Raw genomic sequence first — 26,118 nt, 5'->3', positions numbered from 1 at the left:
CACGTGGTGTGTGAGTGTGTGTATAGGTGTGTATGTTAGTCACGTGGTGTGTGAGTGTGTATAGGTGTGTATGTTAGTCACGTGGTGTGTGAGTGTGTGTATAGGTGTGTATGTTAGTCACGTGGTGTGTGAGTGTGTGTATAGGTGTGTATGTTAGTTACATGGTGTGTGAGTGTGTATAGGTGTGTATGTTAGTTACATGGTGTGTGAGTGTGTATAGGTGTGTATGTTAGTCACTTGGTGTGTGAGTGTGTGTATAGGTGTGTATGTTAGTCACGTGGTGTGTGAGTGTGTATAGGTGTGTATGTTAGTCACATGGTGTGTGAGTGTGTGTATAGGTGTGTATGTTAGTCACGTGGTGTGTGAGTGTGTGTATAGGTGTGTATGTTAGTCACGTGGTGTGTGAGTGTGTATAGGTGTGTATGTTAGTCACGTGGTGTGTGAGTGTGTGTATAGGTGTGTATGTTAGTCACGTGGTGTGTGAGTGTGTGTATAGGTGTGTATGTTAGTCACGTGGTGTGTGAGTGTGTGTATAGGTGTGTATGTTAGTCACGTGGTGTGTGAGTGTGTGTATAGGTGTGTATGTTAGTCACGTGGTGTGTGAGTGTGTGTATAGGTGTGTATGTTAGTCACGTGGTGTGTGAGTGTGTGTATAGGTGTGTATGTTAGTCACATGGTGTGTGAGTGTGTATAGGTGTGTATTTTAGTCACATGGTGTGTGAGTGTGTGTGTATAGGTGTGTATGTTAGTCACGTGGTGTGTGAGTGTGTGTATAGGTGTGTATGTTAGTCACGTGGTGTGTGAGTGTGTGTATAGGTGTGTATGTTAGTCACGTGGTGTGTGAGTGTGTATAGGTGTGTATGTTAGTCACGTGGTGTGTGAGTGTGTGTATAGGTGTGTATGTTAGTCACGTGGTGTGTGAGTGTGTATAGGTGTGTATGTTAGTCACGTGGTGTGTGAGTGTGTGTGTATAGGTGTGTATGTTAGTCACGTGGTGTGTGAGTGTGTATAGGTGTGTATGTTAGTCACGTGGTGTGTGAGTGTGTATAGGTGTGTATGTTAGTTACATGGTGTGTGAGTGTGTGTATAAGTGTGTATGTTAGTTACATGGTGTGTGAGTGTGTATAGGTGTGTATGTTAGTCACGTGGTGTGTGAGTGTGTGTATAAGTGTGTATGTTAGTCACTTGGTGTGTGAGTGTGTATAGGTGTGTATGTTAGTCACATGGTGTGTGAGTGTGTGTATAGGTGTGTATGTTAGTCACGTGGTGTGAGTGTGTGTATAGGTGTGTATGTTAGTCACATGGTGTGTGAGTGTGTGTATAGGTGTGTATGTTAGTCACATGGTGTGTGAGTGTGTGTATAGGTGTGTATGTTAGTCACGTGGTGTGTGAGTGTGTATAGGTGTGTATGTTAGTCACGTGGTGTGTGAGTGTGTGTGTATAGGTGTGTATGTTAGTCCCATGGTGTGTGAGTGTGTGTAGGTGTGTATAGGTGTGTATGTTAGTTACATGGTGTGTGAGTGTGTGTGTATAGGTGTGTATGTTAGTCACGTGGTGTGTGAGTGTGTGTATAGGTGTGTATGTTAGTCACATGGTGTGTGAGTGTGTATAGGTGTGTATGTTAGTCACATGGTGTGTGAGTGTGTGTATAGGTGTGTATGTTAGTCACATGGTGTGTGAGTGTGTATAGGTGTGTATGTTAGTCACATGGTGTGTGAGTGTGTGTGTATAGGTGTGTATGTTAGTTACATGGTGTGTGAGTGTGTATAGGTGTGTATGTTAGTCACTTGGTGTGTGAGTGTGTGTATAGGTGTGTATGTTAGTCACGTGGTGTGTGAGTGTGTGTATAGGTGTGTATGTTAGTCACATGGTGTGTGAGTGTGTGTATAGGTGTGTATGTTAGTCACATGGTGTGTGAGTGTGTATAGGTGTGTATGTTAGTCACATGGTGTGTGAGTGTGTGTGTATAGGTGTGTATGTTAGTCACGTGGTGTGTGAGTGTGTGTGTATAGGTGTGTATGTTAGTCACGTGGTGTGTGAGTGTGTGTATAGGTGTGTATGTTAGTCACATGGTGTGTGAGTGTGTGTATAGGTGTGTATGTTAGTCACGTGGTGTGTGAGTGTGTGTATAGGTGTGTATGTTAGTCACGTGGTGTGTGAGTGTGTGTGTATAGGTGTGTATGTTAGTCACGTGGTGTGTGAGTGTGTGTATAGGTGTGTATGGTAGTCACGTGGTGTGTGTGAGTGTGTATAGTTGTGTATTTTAGTCACGTGGTGTGTGTGTGTGTATAGGTGTGTATGTTAGTCACGTGGTGTGTGAGTGTGTGTATAGGTGTGTATGTTAGTCACGTGGTGTGTGAGTGTGTGTATAGGTGTGTATGTTAGTCACGTGGTGTGTGAGTGTGTGTATAGGTGTGTATGTTAGTCACGTGGTGTGTGAGTGTGTGTATAGGTGTGTATGTTAGTCATGTGGTGTGTGAGTGTGTGTATAGGTGTGTATGTTAGTCACGTGGTGTGTGAGTGTGTGTGTATAGGTGTGTTTGACTTAAAGCGGCGCTGTGCTGGCCGATGGAAATAAGTTTAAATACTTTTGAACATGTATTTCAAGATAATCTTGAACATTCTGGAAAAAAAGGAAGTGCAATAATTAAGCAATATTTTTTCTTACCCCTTCCGTGCCAAAAAGAGGAAAAAATCATGACATACCGCTCACAGTAATCTTGACCGGATCACTGAGGTCTGTGTAGTAGGCGCGAGTGTCACCGTAGTCGTCGTGGTTCAGCCTAGATGCCCGACACTGGTATTCTGTTTCTCCTGCATTATCGACTGTCACATTAAGTGTCTTTGCTTGTTCACTGTTCAGATTCTGTAACTGATTATTTTTGTACCAGTGAAACCCCCATCCAGTCTCCTGCTGCAGCTCACAGCTCAGAGTGACGGTGTCTCCAGTGTAGACGGAGCTCTGAGGATTCACTCTCACAGTCGCTTTGGGTTTTGCTGTTGGTATGAAATGATGAAGGAGTCAGAGCTGCTTTTCACTTTACAACATAAGCAGTAGATTCACTGTGTCTAACAGATGCTTTGTGTCTACAACAAACATTTATATTTAACATTTGATACCAGATGTTACAGTTGGATGTTTTCTTACACGGCTGGTATTCAGTATATTTTCTATGGAACAAAGTTCATGATTGAATTGAAGTGTTTTGTGTTTTTTAGATTTTATTTTATGTATTCTCACCACCATCTGAACATATCTGCAATTCCCTAAAATGATTCAAATGATCAAAAATATTATTCATATAGTAAAACCATGACAGAGGACTTTTTCATTCTCCTTAAAGACACAGAAGAGACACACAGTTGAGAGTTTGTTATTCATCTCCATTTAGAGGATCACTTCACATGACAGTTCAGATATTTGAAAGTTTATTCTATCTGACTTTTGGCTTTTTTTAAAAAAATGTAAATAATTCTATTAGTATGCTAGTTAATGAATGTATATGAAGCAGACTAGAAAAATTCATTAGAAATTTCTACAACTGGATGCTCCTGTGCATCACATCATCATTAAAACAGGGGAGTGCTTATACATTTTATAAAATTTTACAAGTTATTAAATATTTAAATGACTTAATTCAAATACATTAATAGAAATATAGCCAACAGAACAGAAGTGAATCAGGGATCATTTCCACAGTGGTGTTTGTGTAAACAGACATCAGTCAAGTGAAGAGAAGATAATGAGGCGTGTATTTAAATGCTGTGAGGGATTTCTACCTCAGGTGATGAGACAGAGACTGATGTGGATGATGCTGATCATCAAAAACTCTCAAAAGTACTGAATTTTCAGATTAAAACTTATAATTTCAATGTCTTCTAGGAAAATCTGAATCCTAATAAATAATGTTAACATATTAAATAAGAAATAAAAACACACACACTCACCTGATACAGTCAGTGTAACAGCATCACTGATCTCTGAGCTCTGAGAGTCTCTCCCCTTTATACTGCAGGTGTAGGTACCACTGTCTTTAACAGACTGGATTTTGACGACCTGCTTTGTGTTGTCTGTGGAGAATCTCTCTCTTCCATTTTCACTATTAATTAGCTTCCAGCTGTAAGTCCCCTGAGTGTCTCCTCCTCCCTGTATGTCACATCTGACAGTAACAATCTCTCCAATGAACACATGTGTATCAGGCTTTATGGACACCACAGCTTTAGGACTCCCTATAAAACATTCTGTTGTTAATAAACCTTACATAAAGTCATTCCCAAGTCTACACTACTAATATCATGTTTAGAGTGAGTATGAGTACATGTTTTTGTTACTTGTTGATACTGATATGTGTAACCTGCTTAATATTAAGAAACCAGGGGCATCATGGAGCATTTTATTTAGTACTACTTGTGCTGTTTTATATTTAACATTTAAGCAGCATAAAATCTTTTGACAATAAAACAATTTACTGCATTTATAAACTGCATTTACAAACTTAACTGCAAATCTCCAGACAATATAAAGGATAAACTATATATAAATCACCTTGAGCCTGGGCCACTGGTATAAGTGAAATCAGCACTAAAAAGGAAACAGAAACAGAACATGACATAAATATGTTAATAAGTTGGATGTTATTAAAGGTCTGTACTCTCTTGTTGGAGTAAGAGATTCTGGTCCATTTTCTCATTTAGTGGTTCCACTTTACTGTTTATCTCCTGTCCACCTAAAGTCAGGACCATGAAGGAGAAAATTCTGCAATTCTAACTAATATCATCATTTCTGTACTTAAGCGCTCAGTTAATTACAGGCTAATCTATTTATCTTACACCTGCACTGTGATAGTAATGGTTCAGTATGAGCTTGTCTAAGTGGCTGATGGAAATTGTAGAATTGAAGATTAGAAACAGAATGTCTGGTCTGATGAATCATGATTTCTGTACCATGATGTAGATGATCAGGATTTAGTGTCTACAGCATGAATCCATGACACCAACCTGCATGTGAACAGTTCAGGCTGCTCGTGGCGGTCTAGGAATGTTTTCTTGATACACTTTTCATCCCTTAATACCAGTCAGACATTGTTTGAAGTTTGATCCATGTATGAACAAAATTTACAGCTAACTCCAGCGTTATACTGCACCATATAACAAAGCACAAAGTCCTTGCAAACTCATGCCATGAAGAAAACAATGAGTTCAGTGTATTTCAGTGGCCTCCACAGTCACCAGATCTGAATCTGATCACAACCTTTGGGATGTGGTAGAATGTACAATAACAGTATAGTCATAGTATAATATACCCAGTAATAGTAAGAGTATAGTGTTCCAGTAAAGTGTTCCTAATAAAGTGACCAGTAAAGATAGAAGTTCTTCACACCATCTTCACACCTCGCTTCTTCACAGCTGAATTTGCACCAGAGAACGGCTCCCAGAAACAATTATTGCACTTATATTTAATATGAAAATAATAATTATTGATAATTAGTAAATAATAAAATGATTAGTGATTATTTTAAAATAAGTTAAAAATAATAGTTATGCATTAGTTCATTAATTACAGAAAATTAATGAACTAATGCAGAAAAGATAAATGCCCTGCTGAGAGAGGTCTGAGTAGAATGGCCAGAGTGTTTCTGGCTTGTATATGAGAGTGTGTGTGTGTGTGTGTGTGTGTGGATGTATGTGTGTGTGTGTATGTGTGTTTGTGTGTGTGTGTGTGTGTGTGTGTGTATGTGTGTGTGTGTGTGTATGTGTGTTTGTGTGTGTGTGTGTGTGTGTGTATGTGTGTGTGTGTGTGTGTGTGTGTGTGTGTGTGTGTGTGTGTGTGTGTGTGTGTGTGTGTGTGTGTGTATCGACTTCTGTATTTCCTGATCTGTGATGCTACAGGAGACCCAGCAGACGGTGCTGTTCTTTTTCTTTTTAGAAGATGTGTGAATGTGGAGACAAATAGAGGCTAGCTCAGGTGCCTTTCTTAAATATAATGCATCTTGTAGTCAGTGGATTAAGATTCACTTGATCAGTACAAATAAAACCAGCATTATTTTATTATTTTAGGGCCAATTAAAATTCTATTCATTAATTTTTTTATGTGCTAACTAAATTTGCATAATTGCCAAATAATGTTTTAGTATTTTTTTTTTTAATTATAAGTCTTAATTCATGTGCACTTAAATTTCATTTTTAATACGAAACTTCAGACAATCAGCCCTATTTATTTATTTATTTATTTATTTATTTATTTATTTATTTATTTATTTATTTATTAATTATCATTTTCCATTTTCTTTGTTTTGCTCTGTTGTATTTTGGAATATTAGTCTGCTTGTTCAGATATATGAAAAAGTGTGTTTGAGTGTTTGATGCTGATTAATGATGAATCATAAAATTGCTGCTACAAAATTATTGACCACTGGGTCATACAGAGGATTAGTAACATATGTAGTTATGTTTTAAAGGTTTAGTGAAAATGTCATTTTTATCCATTGGCTTATTGCAGTTTTTGCACTGTAGGTGATATTTTGCGGCTGGTTATGGAAAGTCCATTATAATAACTAAAGTCAGTAACATCACAAAGAGAGAGAATTAAAAGAGTCCATTAGGACAGAGGACCAATTTATAGGTTGTTTTAGGTTAAGAATCTTGTTTTAGGGATGGTCTGGAGGTATGTTGGACACCAGACAACATGAAGAGTAAACTGTGGACAACAGAACTTTGAGTTATGGACACTGAGGGAAGAATGGACTGAAGGAATCCTAATTCACCTAATTCATCTTAGAAACTTTACTTGAAAGTGAGGTTGGAGCTAATGACAGATGACATTTCTACCTGGATATCAGCACCAAATATACACCTGGGTAAAACAGTGAATGAGGACAGTGACCCAACTCATCACTGACCTTCTAGCTTATAATATCAGACCCCTTTTCCTTTCTCACTTACAGGTGAGATCTGGATCACCAAAAGACTCCGTAGTGGGAGAAATTGACCAGTGGTTCCCCTCCATACAGAGATAGACAGTGTGGGGTTAGGCTTCAGTTTATGGTTAGGTTTAGGTTAGGTTTATGATACTCATTCATTAGAAGAGAAATATATGAAGTCTCTGGCGATAATAAACAGTCCATCAGGGTCAGCACTCTGCAGCTCATAGCCCCATATATTTCACACAGTGCCTCCTTATCTTTGGCACTTATGGGAATGCACCACAAGCCTCCACTGGATTTCCACATGATCCTCCACATGGTCCTCGAGAGGGAAGAACCAGTAAACTGAATGGGTGAATAATAATTCATATGGTGTATTTTATCCTCAATGCCTATATATACAAGTTATGACTTTAAAGGATTGTCAGTTATGTCAGTGGTATTAAATTTATCCACATTATCAACAGTTAAAAAGTTAAAAGTTATTGATTGCTTTCACACGTCCATCTTCACACCTCCTCCGTTTCTTCACAGCTGAATTTGCACCACTGCATTAAAATAGAAAATAAACCACATCCTCAAACTTCTCTCTGCTCTCAGGCCCCTAAGAGTGTCACTGCTCTGTCTGTGGACAGGACTAATGAGAAGTGTTTGTTTCTGCACAATTATTGCCCTTATTTTTAACATGGAGATAATAACTAGTCATGTTTAGTAAATCAGGATTTGTGATTATTTTTTTGAAAATGTGCTGTGCATTAGTTTGGTATTAAAGAGTTAGTGAGGCTGCATGGCGGGGCAGCAGAAGAGAGACAAACAGGCAGGGGCAAGAGCTCCTCTGCCTCCTGGAGATTCAGTGAGAGTATCATGGAGCAGGTGCAGGGCAGAAAGTTCACTCCACTACCCTTAGGCCAAAAGTGCACTGAATAAAAAAACATTGTTTTTGCACTCCACCCAGCCTCCTGCATGCAGCATATCTCAAACAGCCACTCTTTAAGCAGAATCTCAGAATGTACAAAACATGGAACTTTGAGTCAGATAGACCACAACAGCAGAAGATCACTCCTCAAGATTCAAGATTCAAGAAGCTTTATTGTCATTTCAAGCACATATAGCTGACGCAGTACATAGTGAAATGAAACAACGTTTCTCCAGGACCTGGTGCTACATAAACATACAACAACAAAGAGTTCAACACAAAACAACAAACACCACAGAGCTAGGACAGAAGTTTGTCTTAGCCACGTAAAGTGCACAGTGTGCAGCTAGGTGCAAACAGAGCATAGACAAGACAGTGCAAAAGACAATAAATACAAGAAAGACAACACAAAAGAACACAGGACACTTAGCGCCGAAAAGAAAGAAAAGAACATGTGTAATGGAATGTAAGTGAAATAAAATAAGATAAAATGAAATGATGTAAAAAAAAATATTGTGCAAAAATACAACAGCAAATAGAAATAAACATAAATACAACTATAGCAGCAGATGACAGGTGGAGGTAGTGCAATAAGTAATGAACAATATAAATTATGTGTGTGTGTGTGTGTGTGTGTGTGTGTGTGTGTGTGTGTGTGTGTGTGTGCATCCACACAGTCAAGAAAGAGAGTGATATGTGTGTGTGAGAGACAGAGAGTTGTATACAGTTCAGTCCTGAGTGTGTGTGTGTGTGTGTGTGAGAGAGAGTGTAGAACAGCTGAGTCCTGAGTGTGTGTGTGTGTGTGTGAGAGAGAGAGTATAGAACAGTTCAGTCCTGAGTGTGTGTGTGTGTGTGTGTGTGTGTGTGTGTGTGTGTGAGAGAGTGTAGAACAGTTCAGTCCTGAGTGTGTGTGTGTGTGAGAGAGTGTAGAACAGTTCAGTCCTGAGTGTGTGTGTGTGTGAGAGAGTGTAGAACAGTTCAGTCCTGAGTGTGTGTGTGTGTGAGAGAGTGTAGAACAGTTCAGTCCTGAGTGTGTGTGTGTGTGAGAGAGTGTAGAACAGTTCAGTCCTGAGTGTGTGTGTGTGTGTGTGTGTGTGTGTGTGTGTGTGAGAGAGTGTAGAACAGTTCAGTCCTGAGTGTGTGTGTGTGAGAGAGTGTAGAACAGTTCAGTCCTGAGTGTGTGTGTGTGTGAGAGAGTGTAGAACAGTTCAGTCCTGAGTGTGTGTGTGTGTGTGTGTGTGTGTGTGTGAGAGAGTGTAGAACAGTTCAGTCCTGAGTGTGTGTGTGTGTGTGAGAGAGTGTAGAACAGTTCAGTCCTGAGTGTGTGTGTGTGTGTGTGTGTGAGAGAGTGTAGAACAGTTCAGTCCTGAGTGTGTGTGTGTGTGAGAGAGTGTAGAACAGTTCAGTCCTGAGTGTGTGTGTGTGTGTGTGTGTGAGAGAGTGTAGAACAGTTCAGTCCTGAGTGTGTGTGTGTGTGTGTGAGAGAGTGTAGAACAGTTCAGTCCTGAGTGTGTGTGTGTGTGAGAGAGTGTAGAACAGTTGAGTCCTGAGTGTGTGTGTGAGAGAGTGTAGAACAGTTCAGTCCTGAGTGTGTGTGTGTGTGAGAGAGTGTAGAACAGTTCAGTCCTGAGTGTGTGTGTGTGAGAGAGTGTAGAACAGTTCAGTCCTGAGTGTGTGTGTGTGTGAGAGAGTGTAGAACAGTTCAGTCCTGAGTGTGTGTGTGTGTGTGTGTGTGAGAGAGTGTAGAACAGTTCAGTCCTGAGTGTGTGTGTGTGTGAGAGAGTGTAGAACAGTTCAGTCCTGAGTGTGTGTGTGTGTGTGTGTGTGTGTGTGTGAGAGAGTGTAGAACAGTTCAGTCCTGAGTGTGTGTGTGTGTGAGAGAGTGTAGAACAGTTCAGTCCTGAGTGTGTGTGTGTGTGTGTGTGTGTGAGAGAGTGTAGAACAGTTCAGTCCTGAGTGTGTGTGTGTGTGTGTGAGAGAGTGTAGAACAGTTCAGTCCTGAGTGTGTGTGTGTGAGAGAGTGTAGAACAGTTGAGTCCTGAGTGTGTGTGTGTGTGTGTGTGAGAGAGAGTATAGAGAGTATAGAGAGTATAGTTCAGTCCTGAGTGTGTGTGTGTGTGTGTGTGTGAGAGAGTGTAGAACAGTTCAGTCCTGAGTGAGTGTGTGTGTGTGTGTGTGTGAGAGAGAGTATAGAGAGTATAGAGAGTATAGTTCAGTCCTGAGTGAGTGTGTGTGTGAGAGAGTGTAGAACAGTTCAGTCCTGAGTGTGTGTGTGTAAGAGAGTGTAGAACAGTTCAGTCCTGAGTGTGTGTGTGAGAGAGTATAGAACAGTTGAGTCCTGAGTGTGTGTGTGTGTGTGTGTGTGTGAGAGAGAGAGAGAGAGAGAGAGAGAGAGAGAGAGAGAGAGAGAGAGTATAGAACAGTTCAGTCCTGAGTGTGTGTGTGTGAGAGAGTGTAGAACAGTTCAGTCCTAAGTGTGTGTGTGTGTGCATCCACACAGTCAAGAAAGAGAGTGATATGTGTGTGTGAGAGACAGAGAGTTGTATACAGTTCAGTCCTGAGTGTGTGTGTGTGTGTGAGTGAGAGAGTGTAGAACAGTTCAGTCCTGAGTGTGTGTGTGTGTGAGAGAGTGTAGAACAGTTCAGCCCTGAGTGTGTGTGTGTGTGAGAGAGTGTAGAACAGTTCAGTCCTAAGTGTGTGTGTGTGTGTGAGAGAGTGTAGAACAGTTCAGTCCTGTGTGTGTGTGTGTGTGTGTGTGTGTGTGTGAGAGAGTGTAGAACAGTTCAGTCCTGAGTGTGTGTGTGTGAGAGAGTGTAGAACAGTTCAGTCCTAAGTGTGTGTGTGTGAGAGAGTGTAGAACAGTTCAGTCCTGAGTGTGTGTGTGTAAGAGAGTGTAGAACAGTTCAGTCCTGGGTGTGTGTGTGTGAGAGAGTGTAGAACAGTTCAGTCCTAAGTGTGTGTGTGAGAGAGTGTAGAACAGTTCAGTCCTGGGTGTGTGTGTGTGAGAGTGTAGAACAGTTCAGTCCTGGGTGTGTGTTTGTGAGAGAGAGTGTAGAACAGTTCAGTCCTGGGTGTGTGTTTGTGAGAGAGAGTGTAGAACAGTTCAGTCCTGGGTGTGTGTGTGAGAGAGAGAGTGTAGAACAGTTCAGTCCTAAGTGTGTGTGTGTGAGAGAGTGTAGAACAGTTCAGTCTTGGGTGTGTGTGTGTGAGAGTGTAGAACAGTTCAGTCCTGGGTGTGTGTGTGTGAGAGTGTAGAACAGTTCAGTCCTGGGTGTGTGTGTGTGAGAGTGTAGAACAGTTCAGTCCTGGGTGTGTGTGTGTGAGAGTGTAGAACAGTTCAGTCCTGGGTGTGTGTTTGTGAGAGAGAGTGTAGAACAGTTCAGTCCTGGGTGTGTGTGTGTGAGAGTGTAGAACAGTTCAGTCCTGGGTGTTGAGGAGCCTGATGGCTTGAGGAAAGAAACTGTTACACAGTCTGGTTGTGAGGGTCCGAATGCTCCGGTACCTCTTTCCAGATGGCAGGAGGGTGAAGAGTGTGTGTGTGGGGTGTGTAAGAGTGTGTGTGAGGGGTGTGTGGGGTGTGTAAGAGTGTGTGTGAGGGGTGTGTGGGGTGTGTAAGAGTGTGTGTGAGGGGTGTGTGGGGTGTGTAAGAGTGTGTGTGAGGGGTGTGTGGGGTCAGCCACAATGCTGTTAGCTTTGCAGATGCAGCGTGCAGTGTAAATGTCTGTGATAGAGGGAAGAGAAACTCTTATTATCTTTTCAGCTGTCCTCACTATCTGCTGAAGGGTCTTGCGATCCAAGACGATGCAGTTCCCAAACCAGGCAGTGATGCAGCTGCTCAGGACGCTCTCAAATTGGTGCTCTTGATGATCTCCACCAAGGATCCTGTCAGACAAGGAAAGGAATCCAAGCCCAGAGTGGACACAGACTCACCCAAACTGACAATTTGAAAACTCGACATCTGGTCTAATGCATCTGGATTTTTACTGCATGATGCAGGTGGTAGGCTCTGAATTTATCATAAAAACCTTGAATGCATGCAACATGCAAATATTTTCATCTTGAAAAGTCAGTTAGTGCTTTAACACATGCAGCTTCACACCTCCTCCCCTTCCTCACTGCTGAACAGAGAAAAAAGAAGCTAGACCACAACTGCCAACTTGTTTCTGTCCTCAGGCCTCTAAAACTGTCACTGCCCTGTGTGTGTCAGAGTATAAGGTTAATGAGAAGTGTTTATTTCTGCATAAATCTTTGATAAATTTGCCTCAAATTAGTAAATAAAACTAGACAATAGTTTGGTATTAGTGTGAATTAGTGTGAATTAGTTAGTGAGGCTGCAGGACAGGGCGTAAGGAGAGAGCCAATCAGGCAGTGGCAAGAGCTCCTCACCCTCCTTGAGCTTCTGGGTGAATATCATGGGGCTCAGCATTCTTTACTGTTGAACAGATCAAAAAAGAAGCTAAACCACAACCGCCAATCTCTGGCCTCTAAAGCTGTCACTGCCCTGTGTGTGTCAGTATAAAAGGCTAATTAGAAGTGTTTATTCTGCAGAATTCTTTGATAAATTTGACCCAAATAAGTGAATAAAACTAAACAACAGTGTGTATTAGAATGACATTATCACACTGAGGTGCTTCACAGTACAGACCATAATAGTGACAAACATATTACTGTAGGTTATAAAGTATATTCTCCAGTATAAGCTCTAGAGTTCCTGCAACCATAACCAGCATTAAAAGTTTCCTGAAGTGGATCACAGAACAGTGCTATCTTCTCATGTGAGGAACATCACTAGTGTTCCAGAGCAAACCTGATCACCCCAATATATTCTTTTTACAATTTCTTTTTAACACAACCTCTAACACTATCACTGTGTGTACTGTGTGTACAGGACTAATGAGAAGTGCTTGTTTCTGCATAAAAATATTGTTCTTATTTTTCACATGGAAATAATAATTACTGATCATTTGTAATTCATGGCTTGTGATTCATTTTTTTAAAAAATGTTCTGTGCATTAGTTTAGTATTAAGGTGTATTATAGTGAACATCTCTGTACAGACCATAATAGTAACAAAAATGGAAATGTAGGTTATAAGACATTTTCTCTGAATTTTTAGTTAATGTTCACATGGTTTTGTTTAAACCTTTCTATATAGTGAAGGCCGTGCCCACACCGCTGCCCACAAGCAGCAGAAAAATGCTCCTCTCTACTGCATGAGTGCTGAAAGAACAGAACAATTTCAACAGCCTCACTGAGGAAAGCAGGAGTTAGCGAGGCTGCAGGACAGGGTGGCAGAAGAGAGCCAAACAGGCAGCCAGTCAGGCAGCAAGAGCTTCTTCTCCTGTTGGAGCTACAGTGAGAATATCATGGAGCTTATCATGCTCGGGCGGTCAAGTTCTATTTTTGCCTGCATGCTAGCACCTCTGCTCCTCAATGTGCCTTCTATCCCTCCGCTGCCCTTTACCCAAAAGTGCACTGAATAAAAGACCACTTTTTTTGCCTTCCACCCAGCCTCCTGAATGCAGCATATGTCATACAGCCTCTTTAAGAAGAATCTCAGAATGCACAAAACATGGAACTTGAGGCGATTTGACTACAACAGCAGAAGATCACTCCTGTCAGACAGGAAAAGGAATCCAAGCCCAAAGTGGACACAGGCTCACCCAAACTGACCATTTGAATACTGGACATCTGGTCTAATGCATCTTGATTTTTACTGCATGATGCAGGTGGCAGCCTCAGAATTTGTCATAAACAACTGTGTAGAAGAGGCAATCTGAAAGAGATTAGTGACTGTAAAGTGGTAGTGGGAGAGAGTGTAGCCAGACAGCATAGGATGGTGGTGTGTAGGATGACTTTGATGGTCTGTAAGAAGAAGAGGTCAAAGATAGAGATAGAGAAGAAAACCAAGTGGTGGAAGCAGAAAAAGGAGGAATGTTGTGAGGAATTTAGACAGAAGTTGAGGCAGGCTCTGGGTGGTCAGGTAGTGCTGCCAGATGACTGGGAAACTACAGAAGTGATCAGGGAGACAGGAAGAAAGATGCTGGGTGTGTCATCCGGAAGGAGGAAAGAAGATAAGGAGACTTGGTGGTGGAATGAGGAAGTTCAGGATAGTATTCAGAGGAAGAGAATAGACAGGTATACAAGAAGTTACAGCGCAGAGTGAAGAGGGAGGTGTCTAAGGCCAAGCAGAAGGCGTATGATGAGTTGTACATTAGGTTAGACACTAGAGAAGGAGAGAAGGACTTGTACAGGTTAGCTAGGCAGAGGGATCGAGATGGGAAGGATGTGCAGCAAGTTAGAGTTATTAAGGATAGAGATGGAAAGGTGCTCATAAGTGAGGAGAGTGTACAGAGGAGATGGAAGGAGTACTTTAAGAGCTGATGAACGAGTACAATGAGATTGAAAAAAGAGTAGAAGGGGTGAACTCTGTGGAACAGAAAGTAGATAAGATTAGAAAGGATGAAGTCAGGAAGGCTTTGAAGAGGATAAAAAGTGGAAAGGCAGTTGGTCCTGACGACATCCAGGTGGAGGTCTGGAAGTGTCTAGGAGAGGCAGCAGTGGAATTGCTAGTGCCAAGCAGGAGGCAAAGAGGAATTCAAAGAGGAGGTATATGGATGTAATAAACGAGGATATAAAGCTAGTGGGTGCAAGTGTTGAGGATGCAGAAGATAGGGATAGGTGGAGAGAGATGATTCGCTGTGGCGACCCCTGAAGGGAAAAGCCGAAAGAAGAAGAACTGGACAAGATGTCATAAACATATTGAATGCATGCAACATGCAAATATTTTCATCTTGAAAAGTCAGTTATTGCTTTAACACATCCAGCTTCACACCTCCTCCCCTTCTTCACTGCTGAACAGAGAAAAAGAAGCTAAACCACAACTGTCACTGCCCTGTGTGTGTCAGTGTAAAAGGCTAATGAGAAGTGTTAATTTTTGAATAATTCTTTGATAAATTTGACCCAAATAAGTGAATAAGACTAGACAATAGTTTGACGTTAGTGTGTATTAGAATGAATTTATTACACTGAGATGCTTCACAGTACAGACCATAACAAAAATGTTACCTTAACCAGTATAAAATGTTTCCTGAAGTTGATCACAGCACAGCACCTTCTTCTCATGTGAGGAACATCACTAGTGGTCCAGAGCAAACCTGAGCACCCCAATATATTCTTTTTACACTTTCTTTTTAGAGATAACACAACCTGCTGCACCAGCATTCCCAACTTAAATTCATTCTATAGGCGAGCACTGCAGCTTCTGACCAGGAAAAAGTTTCTGAGGATGATGAATAGCAAAAATGACGAAACCTGAATTTTTAAATAAGAATTATTATTCACATTGTGTATTCTTTTGTAATAGTATCATAGTATCCTTATTGCCCATATATAATATAACCAGTAATGATAATAGTATAGTGTTCCAGTAATAGGATAATAGATAATAATAACCCTAATAAAGTGGCCAGTGAGGGTATGATCAGAAATATCATCACACTGAATAACTGGTTTGTCTCCAGCTGACTCTGCTGTGTCTCTGACTGTAAATGGTGATTTTCAGTGTGTCTTTAAAAATTTCAGTGATGTCAGTGGAGTTAAATTTAAGCACATTATCAGAAGTTAAAAGTTAACGACTGCTTTCACACGTACATCTTCACACTTCACCTCCCTCACCCCCCAGACACCCTTCTTCACAGCTGAATTTGCACCAGTGACCTGCTCTCTGCCCTCTCAGGCCTCCAGTGGTGGGCCATGCATTTCACACCTAGGCCTTCACTGGTGTCCTTCCTGAATTAATCCACCTCTATACCATCATTATGACGCTACGACAATAGATACTATTCAATCATTAAATAGCAAAGTAAAAAAGAAATTAGGCTACAGTATTTCACACCTCACAAGGAATAGTCCATTTTATTACAGTCTACCTTGAAAATGCATTTGTAAGGATGTCTGTGACCAAATCAATTTCTTCTCCTCTGTCAGCCATTGTGAGTTAAAATATATATACTTTATTTAGTTTGTGCGGTTCACTGCCTCTGACTACTCCAGTTATCCAATCAAAGGACGGGAAATTGCTGACGTAATCGTATGCCTGCTAGATGGCCCCAGTGACGCCAACTCGAAATCTTATTGGTTAATGTAACAATTTCATTGCCACTTATTTTAAGCTCCGGGCGCCTGCACTATTGATTCTGAAGGCCTTAAAGGCAGATTTCTTTCACTCTGGCAACACATGATGTCAGCCACTGGCTGAAATATGATCGGATAAATACTCTTATCATAAATATACACTACTGGGAGCAGCACAACGAGAGAAAAGCTATGAAATGTAGAGAATAGAATATCGGGAATAATTTAATACACATTCATGGAAAAATATATTAAATATATTAAAATGCAAGTCAGTGATTCAGATCACTGCTGTTTAGGCCAGTAGAGAAGGCCTTGCTGGCCCTGACGGCCCACCGCAGGCCTCTAACACTATCACTGCTCTGTGTGTACAGGAATAATGAGAAGCGCTTGTTTCTGCACAAAAATATTGTTCTTATTTTTTTTACATTGAAATAATACTTAGTGATCAAAGTTCACAAAGTTTCACATGTTAATGTCCCCAGGACAGACTTCAGATTCATTAACCATAAATAAAATGAAATGAACCCTGAAGATTGTTTAATGATTATATGAGTTGATCACAGCACAGCTCGCATGTTTTTAGGTTCTTCTCATTTTGGGGAGCATCACTAGTAGTCCTGAGCAAACCTGAGCACCGCAATATGTTCTTTTTACAATTTTTCTAAAGATAACACAACCTGCTGCAGCAGCATTCCCACTTATAAATTCATTATCATTAATTGTATAAACAATATTCCTGGCATAGACGACCACTGTAGCTTCCTATCTGAAAAATTGCTTCACATGATGATGAATAGCAAAAAGTATGAAATCTCCTAACCTTTTAAATAAGAATATTTATTTATATCCCAGTAACAGTGATAGTATAGCATTCCTAATAAAATGGCCAGTGATGGCATCTTCTTACATCTTATCACTCTGAATAGTTGTTTTGTCTCCAACTGACTGCTTTTGACTTTAAAAGAGTTTGATGATGTCAGTGGAGTTAAATCTATCTGTTATCAACATTTAAAAGTTAGTTGTTGCTTTCACACGTCCATCTTCACACCTCCTCCTCTGTTTCACAGCTGAAATCGCATGACTAAAAGAAAATAGAAAATAAACCACATCCGCTCCCTGCTGTCTTTTCTCAGGCCTCTAACATGGTCACTGCTCTGTGTGTACAGGACTAATGAGAAGTGTTTGTTTCTGCACAATTATTGCCCTTATTTTTAACATAAAAATAATAAAGATTTGTGATTATTTTTTAAAAATGGTCTGGTCATTAGTTTGGAATTAGTGTGTATTAGAGTGAACGTTTTCCTGCACAGACTATAATAGTAATAAAAATGGAAATGTAGGTTATAACGCATTTTCTCTAGTCTAGTTAAAGCTAACATGGTTTTGTTAAAACCTTTCTGTATACAGCAAACACCAGCAGAAGATGACCATCAGGTACAGATTCCAACAATACACAATACACCTGAGCAGTCATGCTGAAGTACACACAATGTCCTAATCACACAATAAGATCATCACTCAGAACATTCAGACTGCAGATGAACAACTTTATACCCCACCACTCACTCTAATGAAGACACAAAGAGAACATTTACTCACAGAGCATCACAGAGAGTGGACTGAGCTCCATCCTGTCCCTCTAATGACTGACTGACAGAGCAGAAGTGTGAGTTAAAGCTTTAGCACTTTACCACTTCCTGTTTTCTAATAGAGAGAGAGAGAGAGAGAGAGAGAGAGAGAGAGAGAGAGAGAGAGAGAGACACACCCACCACAATGTCTGACTATGTCCCCTCTTGAGTGTAGATAATTGGTTTGGTATTTGACTGTCTGGATAGGAGTTTTTTAATTTGTTTTTATGTCTAGGGACGTGTACAACAGGTGCATGAATTAGAAATATGAACAATCAATTCATTTCAAATATTGTTATTGTCAGTTGTGGTGTGTGGTTGTCTGTCATAGCATAATGTTCATATTGCTGTTATAGTGTACTGTCCAAGTTGTTTGATTCTTTGACAATTGTTCTTGAATCTTTCAAAAACTAAATTAAAATAAAAACCTAGTCAATGCCATCCTCCTATGAAAATGTAATCATAACTATCGAGTTCGTGAAAGTAGAATTGCCGTATATAGCGGTCCCTCGCGCATGCGCAGTTCAGATCAGACGGCGGTTCCCCTCCATGCTCGAGTCTCCTGCTTGTAGTCCATGTGATGTTCTGCTCTTGTCAGGACCGTGTTACAGCAAGATAAAAGTCACAACTCATCCAGATAGTTGAAGACACTTAAGGTAAGATCTACTAAGTTCCGATTATAAATGTACTTAGTGTTAGCTTTATATTGTAGACTTCTGGAAGAAAGTATGTCCGGGGGCGGGGCTAGGGGGAAACAGATCCCCAAACAGAGTTGGACACAACACCGGCATTACTTTTGAAAACTGCCACAGCAGAAGAAAATCCTCACAACTGTAACGTTAGCAGAAGAGACTGAACAAGCTTTGTCTAAATAAATAAGCGCTAGTCAACTAACACGTCGAGCTAGCATTAGGGCTAATGTTAGCTAGCTACAAATGTTGGTGCCAGGTTAGCTAGCTAGCACGTTAGCCGTCCTACATGACGGTCATGTTAAATCAAGCAGAAACGAGCTAACGGCACCGTTACAGTTGGGAATATTTTCTTCTGCTATGGCAGTTTTCTAAAGTAATGCCCGGTTAGCTCCTAACGCTAACTCTGACTGAAACCAGCGTTTAGCTAACGGTAGCTAGTTACCATGATGGGACAAAGCTAGCTGTTGGATAGATGTTTTAATTTTGTCCTCTTTTGGTCAGAGCAGCGTGTCGCAGCAGGTTAGAGTACAGTTGTGTACAAGGGATTCAAACCTTGATATTTTATACTAATATGTGGACTTGGTGTATGAATACAGGTGTTTTTACACATAGAGACTATTTTAACGGTTATTATTGGGTTTACGGAAGTGACGTGTTTGGTGCTTGGAGGTTTCCGGTTAGTTGTTGCGGACTAGCGGTAGTAAAAACGATTCTTTTTAAAGACTCGGGTCTCGTTGAGTCACTCACTGAAATGAATCGAATCAGTGATTCAGTGATTCTTTAATAGCCCTCGTTTCCTGTACAAACTCTAATCATGCTGGGAAATATATATAGTGATTGAATGGTGGGATTAATGCAGGTGATTATACACTATAATAATTTAATGAGTAAAGAATCAAGACTTACCATACCAGTGCCACACACACACACACACACACACACACACACAAACTTTATCACAAATATAAAAATGAAAAATGTGCAAATCAGTTATATTAACCAAAAATGAAATATGTTAAAAGTAAAAGTATCCAAATGGAATACAAATAAATATCTTAAATACTGAACAAAAATGCAAAATGTGCAAAAAGTATAACTATAACTTAATATTACCTATTAATCAGCATTTAAGAATCATGCACTTTGGAGGTGCTGAGACTAAACGTAAGATTCTCAGCTGAATCAGTCTATAACCCGACTCCACGAGTCCACTGAGAATCAGCTGAATCAGTCTATAACCCGACTCCACGAGTCCACTGAGAATCAGCTGAATCAGTCTATAACCCGACTCCACGAGTCCACTGAGAATCAGCTGAATCAGTCTATAACCCGACTCCACGAGTCCACTGAGAATCAGCTGAATCAGTCTATAACCCGACTCCACGAGTCCACTGAGAATCAGCTGAATCAGTCTATAACCCGACTCCACGAGTCCACTGAGAATCAGCTGAATCGGTCTATAACCCGACTCCACGAGTCCACTGAGAATCAGCTGAATCGGTCTATAACCCGGCTCCACGAGTCCACTGAGAATCAGCTGAATCGGTCTATAACCCGACTCCAGGAGTCCACTGAGAATCAGCTGAATCGGTCTATAACCCGACTCCACGAGTCCACTGAGAATCAGCTGAATCAGTCTATAACCCGACTCCACGAGTCCACTGAGAATCAGCTGAATCGGTCTATAACCCGGCTCCACGAGTCCACTGAGAATCAGCTGAATCAGTCTATAACCCGACTCCACGAGTCCACTGAGAATCAGCTGAATCAGTCTATAAACCGGCTTCACGGGTCCACTGAGAATCAGCTGAATCAGTCTATAACCCGACTCCACGAGTCCACTGAGAATCAGCTGAATCGGTGTATAACCCGAGTCCACTGAGAATCAGCTGAATCGGTGTATAACCCGAGTCCACTGAGAATCAGCTGAATCGGTCTATAACCCGAGTCCACTGAGAATCAGCTGAATCGGTCTATAACCCGAGTCCACTGAGAATCAGCTGAATCGGTCTATAACCCGAGTCCACTGAGAATCAGCTGAATCGGTCTATAACCCGAGTCCACTGAGAATCAGCTGAATCAGTCTATAACTCGGCTCCACGGGTCCACTGAGAATCAGCTGAATCAGTCTATAACTCGGCTCCACGGGTCCACTGAGAATCAGCTGAATCAGTCTGTAACCCGAGTCCACTGAGAATCAGCTGAATCAGTCTGTAACCCGAGTCCACTGAGAATCAGCTGAATCAGTCTGTAACCCGAGTCCACTGAGAATCAGCTGAATCAGTCTATAACCCGGCTCCACGGGTCCACTGAGAATCAGCTGAATCAGTCTATAACCCGGCTCCACGGGTCCACTGCGAATCAGCTGAATCAGTCTATAACCCGAGTCCACTGCGAATCAGCTGAATCAGTCTATAACCCGAGTCCACTGCGAATCAGCTGAATCAGTCTATAACCCGGCTCCACGGGTCCACTGAGAATCAGCTGAATCAGTCTATAACCCGGCTCCACGGGTCCACTGAGAATCAGCTGAATCAGTCTATAACCCGGCTCCACGGGTCCACTGAGAATCAGCTGAATCAGTCTATAACCCGGCTCCACGGGTCCACTGAGAATCAGCTGAATCAGTCTATAACCCGGCTCCACGGGTCCACTGAGAATCAGCTGAATCGGTCTATAACCCGGCTTCGCGAGTCCACTGAGAATCAGCTGAATCGGTCTATAACCTGGCTCTGCAAGTCCACTGAGAATCAGCTGAATCAGTTGATGAACACGGTAGCAGCCGTCTTCTTAATACATTAATTTCTTATACGGTTTTTTTTCTAACTTCTTTTTTCTCTGATATGTTTAATAACTGCATAATGTTAAAGTATACTATATAATGTTCTGAATTGTTTCTTAATTTAGACCTCGGACTCATGAATGATGAGTTAATATGCGGAATCGGATCATTTAACTCGGGTGAGTCAGTCAGGACCAGTACTAATTGATATTGATATCGTTTATTTATCATGTGATTAAAAATATCAACATTCAAATTAAGACTGTGTTGTTCAGTGTTTGGAGTCTCTCTTAAACCTGGAACTAACTAAGTAAAGTCTTTAGATTTAAAAAAAAATAAAATAAACCCCACAAGGTGACTCCTGGATTTCAGCAGTGAAGTGAGAAGTCTGGAGATGAATTAGCAGTACATGAATGTTTTTACACTGCAAAACTACTCTTGTTAAATATTGGAAAAAATGCTGTGATACTTTTGACATTAGTATGAAATTAAACCACGTGCCCCAGACAAGCGTTCATGTCCAGCCCTGATATACACGTGTGTGGATGTATCTGCACTGATCAGCCAAAACATTATGACCCCATAGTGCATCCTGGTGCCATGTGTTCCCCAGGTAAGAGACGCACACGCACCTGCCCATCCACGTGATGTAAAAGAAAACGTGATTAATATGACCAGGCACCAGTTCTGATGCTCATGTGCTCATTGTTGGATGCTTTCGGTGGTGCACAGGGGTCAGCATAGGCACCCTGACTGGTCTGTGGCCATGCATCCCCATACACAACAAACTGTGATGCACTGTGTATTCTGACCCCTTTCTATCAGAACCAGCATTAACTTCTTCAGCAGTTTGAGGAACAGTAGCTCGTCTGTTGGATCGGATCACACGGGGCAGCCTTCTCTCCCCACGTGCATCAATGAGCCTTGACCGCCCATGACCCTGTCGCCGGTTCACCACTGTTCCTTCCTTGGACCACTTTTGATTAGGGCTGCAGATATCGATTATTTTAATAATCGAGTATTCTACCGATTATTCCATCGATTAATCGAGTAATCTGATAAGTACTTTTTCTTTATTAAAGAGGAATACTAAATATGTAAGAGAAAATAAGACAGGTCTCTCAAAATGAACAACTAAGTTGTTTCCTATTTACAAAAATGAAAATAAAATCTAAACCTATTTAGTGCATCTAATTGTCATTCAAAATACAAATATATAAATAAAAAAAATGTACAAATAGAATAACCTAAAACAAAATAATAATAATACCTAAACATTGCATTTATGTTGTCCTTAATTTTGATGTTTCAGTCTAACTACAGCTCAAGCAGGACATAAGCCTTTACTGTCCTCCTGGAAGACTTTGTGGTTTTTGTAAGAGGCAAAAATTAGTGGACAGGAAGGAAACTTGGAACAAGAACAAGAGTCCATACACATCAAATTACTTAACACATTTTTCTGTAACATGAAATTAGTTATTTGGTGAATAAACCCTCTTAAATGTCTCTCCACATACTGGTGTGTGTGTGTGTGTGAGTGACAGAGAGAGAGAGTGAGGCTTTCAAAATGAATGACGCTTAGGCTTTCACAAAATGTAGCTAAATTAGGGACATCATAACTAGCCACCATACTGATTTACGATCTTAAATAGTCACTACATGTACCTACAATCCACATACATTTATACCGGCCTTAATTTGCGAACGTTCATATTGATCTAAGTGAAGTGTGAGGCTGGGGTCTACTCCGTGGGCTTAAAGCGGGGACTGTGTGTGAATGAGAGATTAACACGGTGAAGTTAGTTTGATATTCGGACATTAGACAGACATTTGGAAGCAGTATTTTAGGGACCGTCTACAAATTTCTGTACGACTGAAATGTGGTACTTGTTACTTACCTGGCTACGTGCCCCAGTTATTTTAATTTCTTCTTAAATATACATATGCCATGCGTCATTGCATGCTGCTTTTGTTAATTTAATAATAATTTAATTAATAGATAGTATTAATTATGCATCATGTGAATTAATTTGTAATTATTTATTTATTTTTTAATTTAAAAAAATCACTTTTCCTTCAACTAGTACCAAAATAATCTAATTGGAAACCCCCACAAGGTACACCTCTTGTGTGTACCATCTTGAATATTTTGTACCAAAATATGTCTTCACTGATTTTTATTTGTCGACGGTCCCTAAAATACCGCTTCCGGATGTCTAATATCCGAATATCACACTAACTTCCCCGTGTTGAGATGTTGAAGTATGGAACTTGTAGTGCTGTGGTACACCAGTTCAGTCTTACAGTAATCACACTCTACAGAGTTTTCTGTCTGTTTTAGTGTGAAATGATCCCAAACTTTGAAAACTTTCTGCCGTTTTCTTGCCGTTTTCGGCCTGAATCGTCTCTGTGTGTAGTTACAGTAAATGGACTAAACCAAGCTTAGAGGCAACTAATTTACCTCAATGATGATTTTTTGTGTTCAAGTTACTCGAGGAATAGTTTCAGCCTTACTTTTGATAGATACTGACCACTGCAGACCGGGAACACCCCACAAGAGCTGTATCCAGTGGTCTAGCCATCACAATTTGGCCCTTTTGGTCAAACTCGCTCAAATCCTGTCCATTTTTCCTGCTTCTAAGTTGATATGCTAGAAGGACCAAAATGTTGACTTGCTGCCTAATATATCCCCCCCCACTAACAGGTGCCATGATGAGGAGATCATCAGTCTTATTCACTTCACCTCTCACTGCTCACAATGTTATACCTGATCAGTGTATATACGAGTTTGTGGCTATATCTCTGTGATCTGTACATGGAAAAAAGATCTGTGATTTAAAAATGACGACACTGGAAATGCTTCAGGACCAGACATGTACAGTAGCATTGCAAAATGTTTATTATTGTTTACATTTATGAAATGGTCTATATAGAATTTTCTTTTTCCTCTCTTGCAGCTGCAGTAATGAAATGGAGCAGAGACGCAGCCGAGGAGACGATCAAACAACATGCTTCAGATCTCCTTAATCATGCAGCAGTGAGAGAGAGAGGGATTGGTGTTTATTTGTTTATTGTTATTCACTGCAGCGTGAGTTAAATTTTATTGTTCTCATAATTTTTGGACAATTTTCACTATAACAATAAAACACAATGATCTGTTTTTCTGTTAACTGTGTATTGTTTACATCCACAGCATTTTACTATTGCACTTTATTCATTACAAAACTGTGTAGTGGTCAGTGCTGCACTGTCCCTGGTCAGTTATTGTACTGTACTGTACTGTCTTGCACTGTTTACACACATGCACTTTATGTAGTACTGTGTAGGTCTGTGTAGTGAACTTAGTTCTGTGTTGTCTCCTGTAGTTGTGTGTTTTATGTAGCACCATGGTCCTGGAGGAACGTTGTTTCATGTTACTGTGTACTGTACCAGCTGTATGTGCTTCAAATGACAATAAAAGCTACTTGACTAAACACCAGTGACCTGGAGTCCCAGTTAATGACGTCCGCTCATAACAACGAGTCTAAAGTCTTTACTTATGGTTTAGTAACTGGATACATGGAAATATTCTCAAAGAAATCCTTATTTTAACTCATTTCAGCACTTTTCAACACTCTACACAGTTCTGGAGCACATTATTCTCACACCAGTCTCTTCACTACACAAATCTTTTCTGATTGGCTCATAACAGATCCATCATAACAGGAGAAACTTCCTATTGGACAATCAAATAAAACTGTTACAGCAATTACATTTCACATAACTGAACACATTCATACTCAATATATTCTTCTTACTATATTATATTTATGTATGATTTCATTCATTATACATTAAGACACACTGTAAACCTTATAATGCTTCACTTTATTAGGATTAAAATAAATATAAATAAATATTTTTATATTAAAGATTATCACATTGAGTAACTGTTGTAAACAGGCAAAATATCTTAATCTACATTAATTTCTCACTGTCTGCTATTATGTACTTGCTCTATCATGCAGTTATCAAAATCAGCCAATCATGTAGCAGCAGCACAATGCACACACTTGTGTCATTACACACACACACACACCAGTCTATATAGATTACACAAACAAACAGAAAGCCTTGTTGGTGAGAGAGGTCAGAGGAGAATGGTCAGACTGCTTGGAGCTGACAGAAAGGCTACAGTAACTCAGTATGTGGTGGTCAGTGATTGAAAAGTGAAACTAAAATGTCTTTGACTCCCTCTAGTGGTAACTGCTGTATGGTTTTAATCCTGACTAGTAAGGGGTGGATTCTTCAATACATCCAACCAATGATTTGCTCCTTCACATCCTGCACGCTAATGCAGTCTTTAAAAAGCAGGAACAATCTGCTGAAGCAGTCATGTGTTTTACACAGTCGAGACTTAAGAGAATAAAATAATATGAATCAGTACATGGAAGTGAAGGAGAATGATTGGATCATGGATGAAACATCACTACATGTGAGAGTTTCCTTAAATCCCTGTAATATTTTATTAGACCTGATATCTATCATGTGATTTGTTGTAGAATAGTTTTAAATGTAAGCTGATATAGGGAATAAAACATGAGGAGCTTTAGTTGAGCCCACAAATAGTTTTCTCTCTGAATATCACATTTTCCTTCATAACACACACTAATGATGTCTAACAGCCAGATGTTTTTTTCTTTTCCATGAGAAATGAATTATAAAATCTCGTACACAAATGATACTGTAACTACTACATACTGTTTCATTGTGGACTCAATTACAGAGTGAAACCCCAGAACTGCAGAACTTTTATTTTGAAAGTTGTCCGGAAGTACTAGTTACAGGCTTCTAAGTTGCTTTAGTGTACTTGCTTTCATTTGGATCTGTTCAGAGATTTATTGTGTTGTGGTGTTTTTTTTTTTTTTTTTAATTTGGAATTATATTTGTAACTTTTGCTTTTTGTTTATCAAAAATAGTTCTTATGTGATTAATATAAGGTTGAGACTGTATAGGGGTCTGTATATGGAGTATTTTGTCTGTTTTGGTTTTGGTTGATC

The 26,118-nt window shown here is 40.3% G+C and overlaps 1 protein-coding gene across 1 annotated transcript in view; it reads right to left on the bottom strand.

The window, feature by feature from the left end:
- LOC131356301 (Fc receptor-like protein 5) overlaps positions 1 to 26,118 on the bottom strand; it is a 130,412-nt gene that overhangs the window by 91,608 nt on the left and 12,686 nt on the right. The window contains exon 7 of the mRNA XM_058395202.1: positions 4,547 to 4,582. Within this exon, the coding sequence (XP_058251185.1) occupies positions 4,547 to 4,582 (36 nt within the window). The remainder of the gene's footprint in view (positions 1 to 4,546; positions 4,583 to 26,118) is intronic.

The sequence above is a fragment of the Hemibagrus wyckioides genome, linkage group LG07 (genome assembly GCF_019097595.1).
Source record: "Hemibagrus wyckioides isolate EC202008001 linkage group LG07, SWU_Hwy_1.0, whole genome shotgun sequence".
Classification (NCBI taxonomy): Eukaryota; Metazoa; Chordata; class Actinopteri; order Siluriformes; family Bagridae; genus Hemibagrus; species Hemibagrus wyckioides.
Note: the sequence above shows the minus strand (reverse complement) of the source record. Positions and strands in the feature narration are given on the sequence as shown.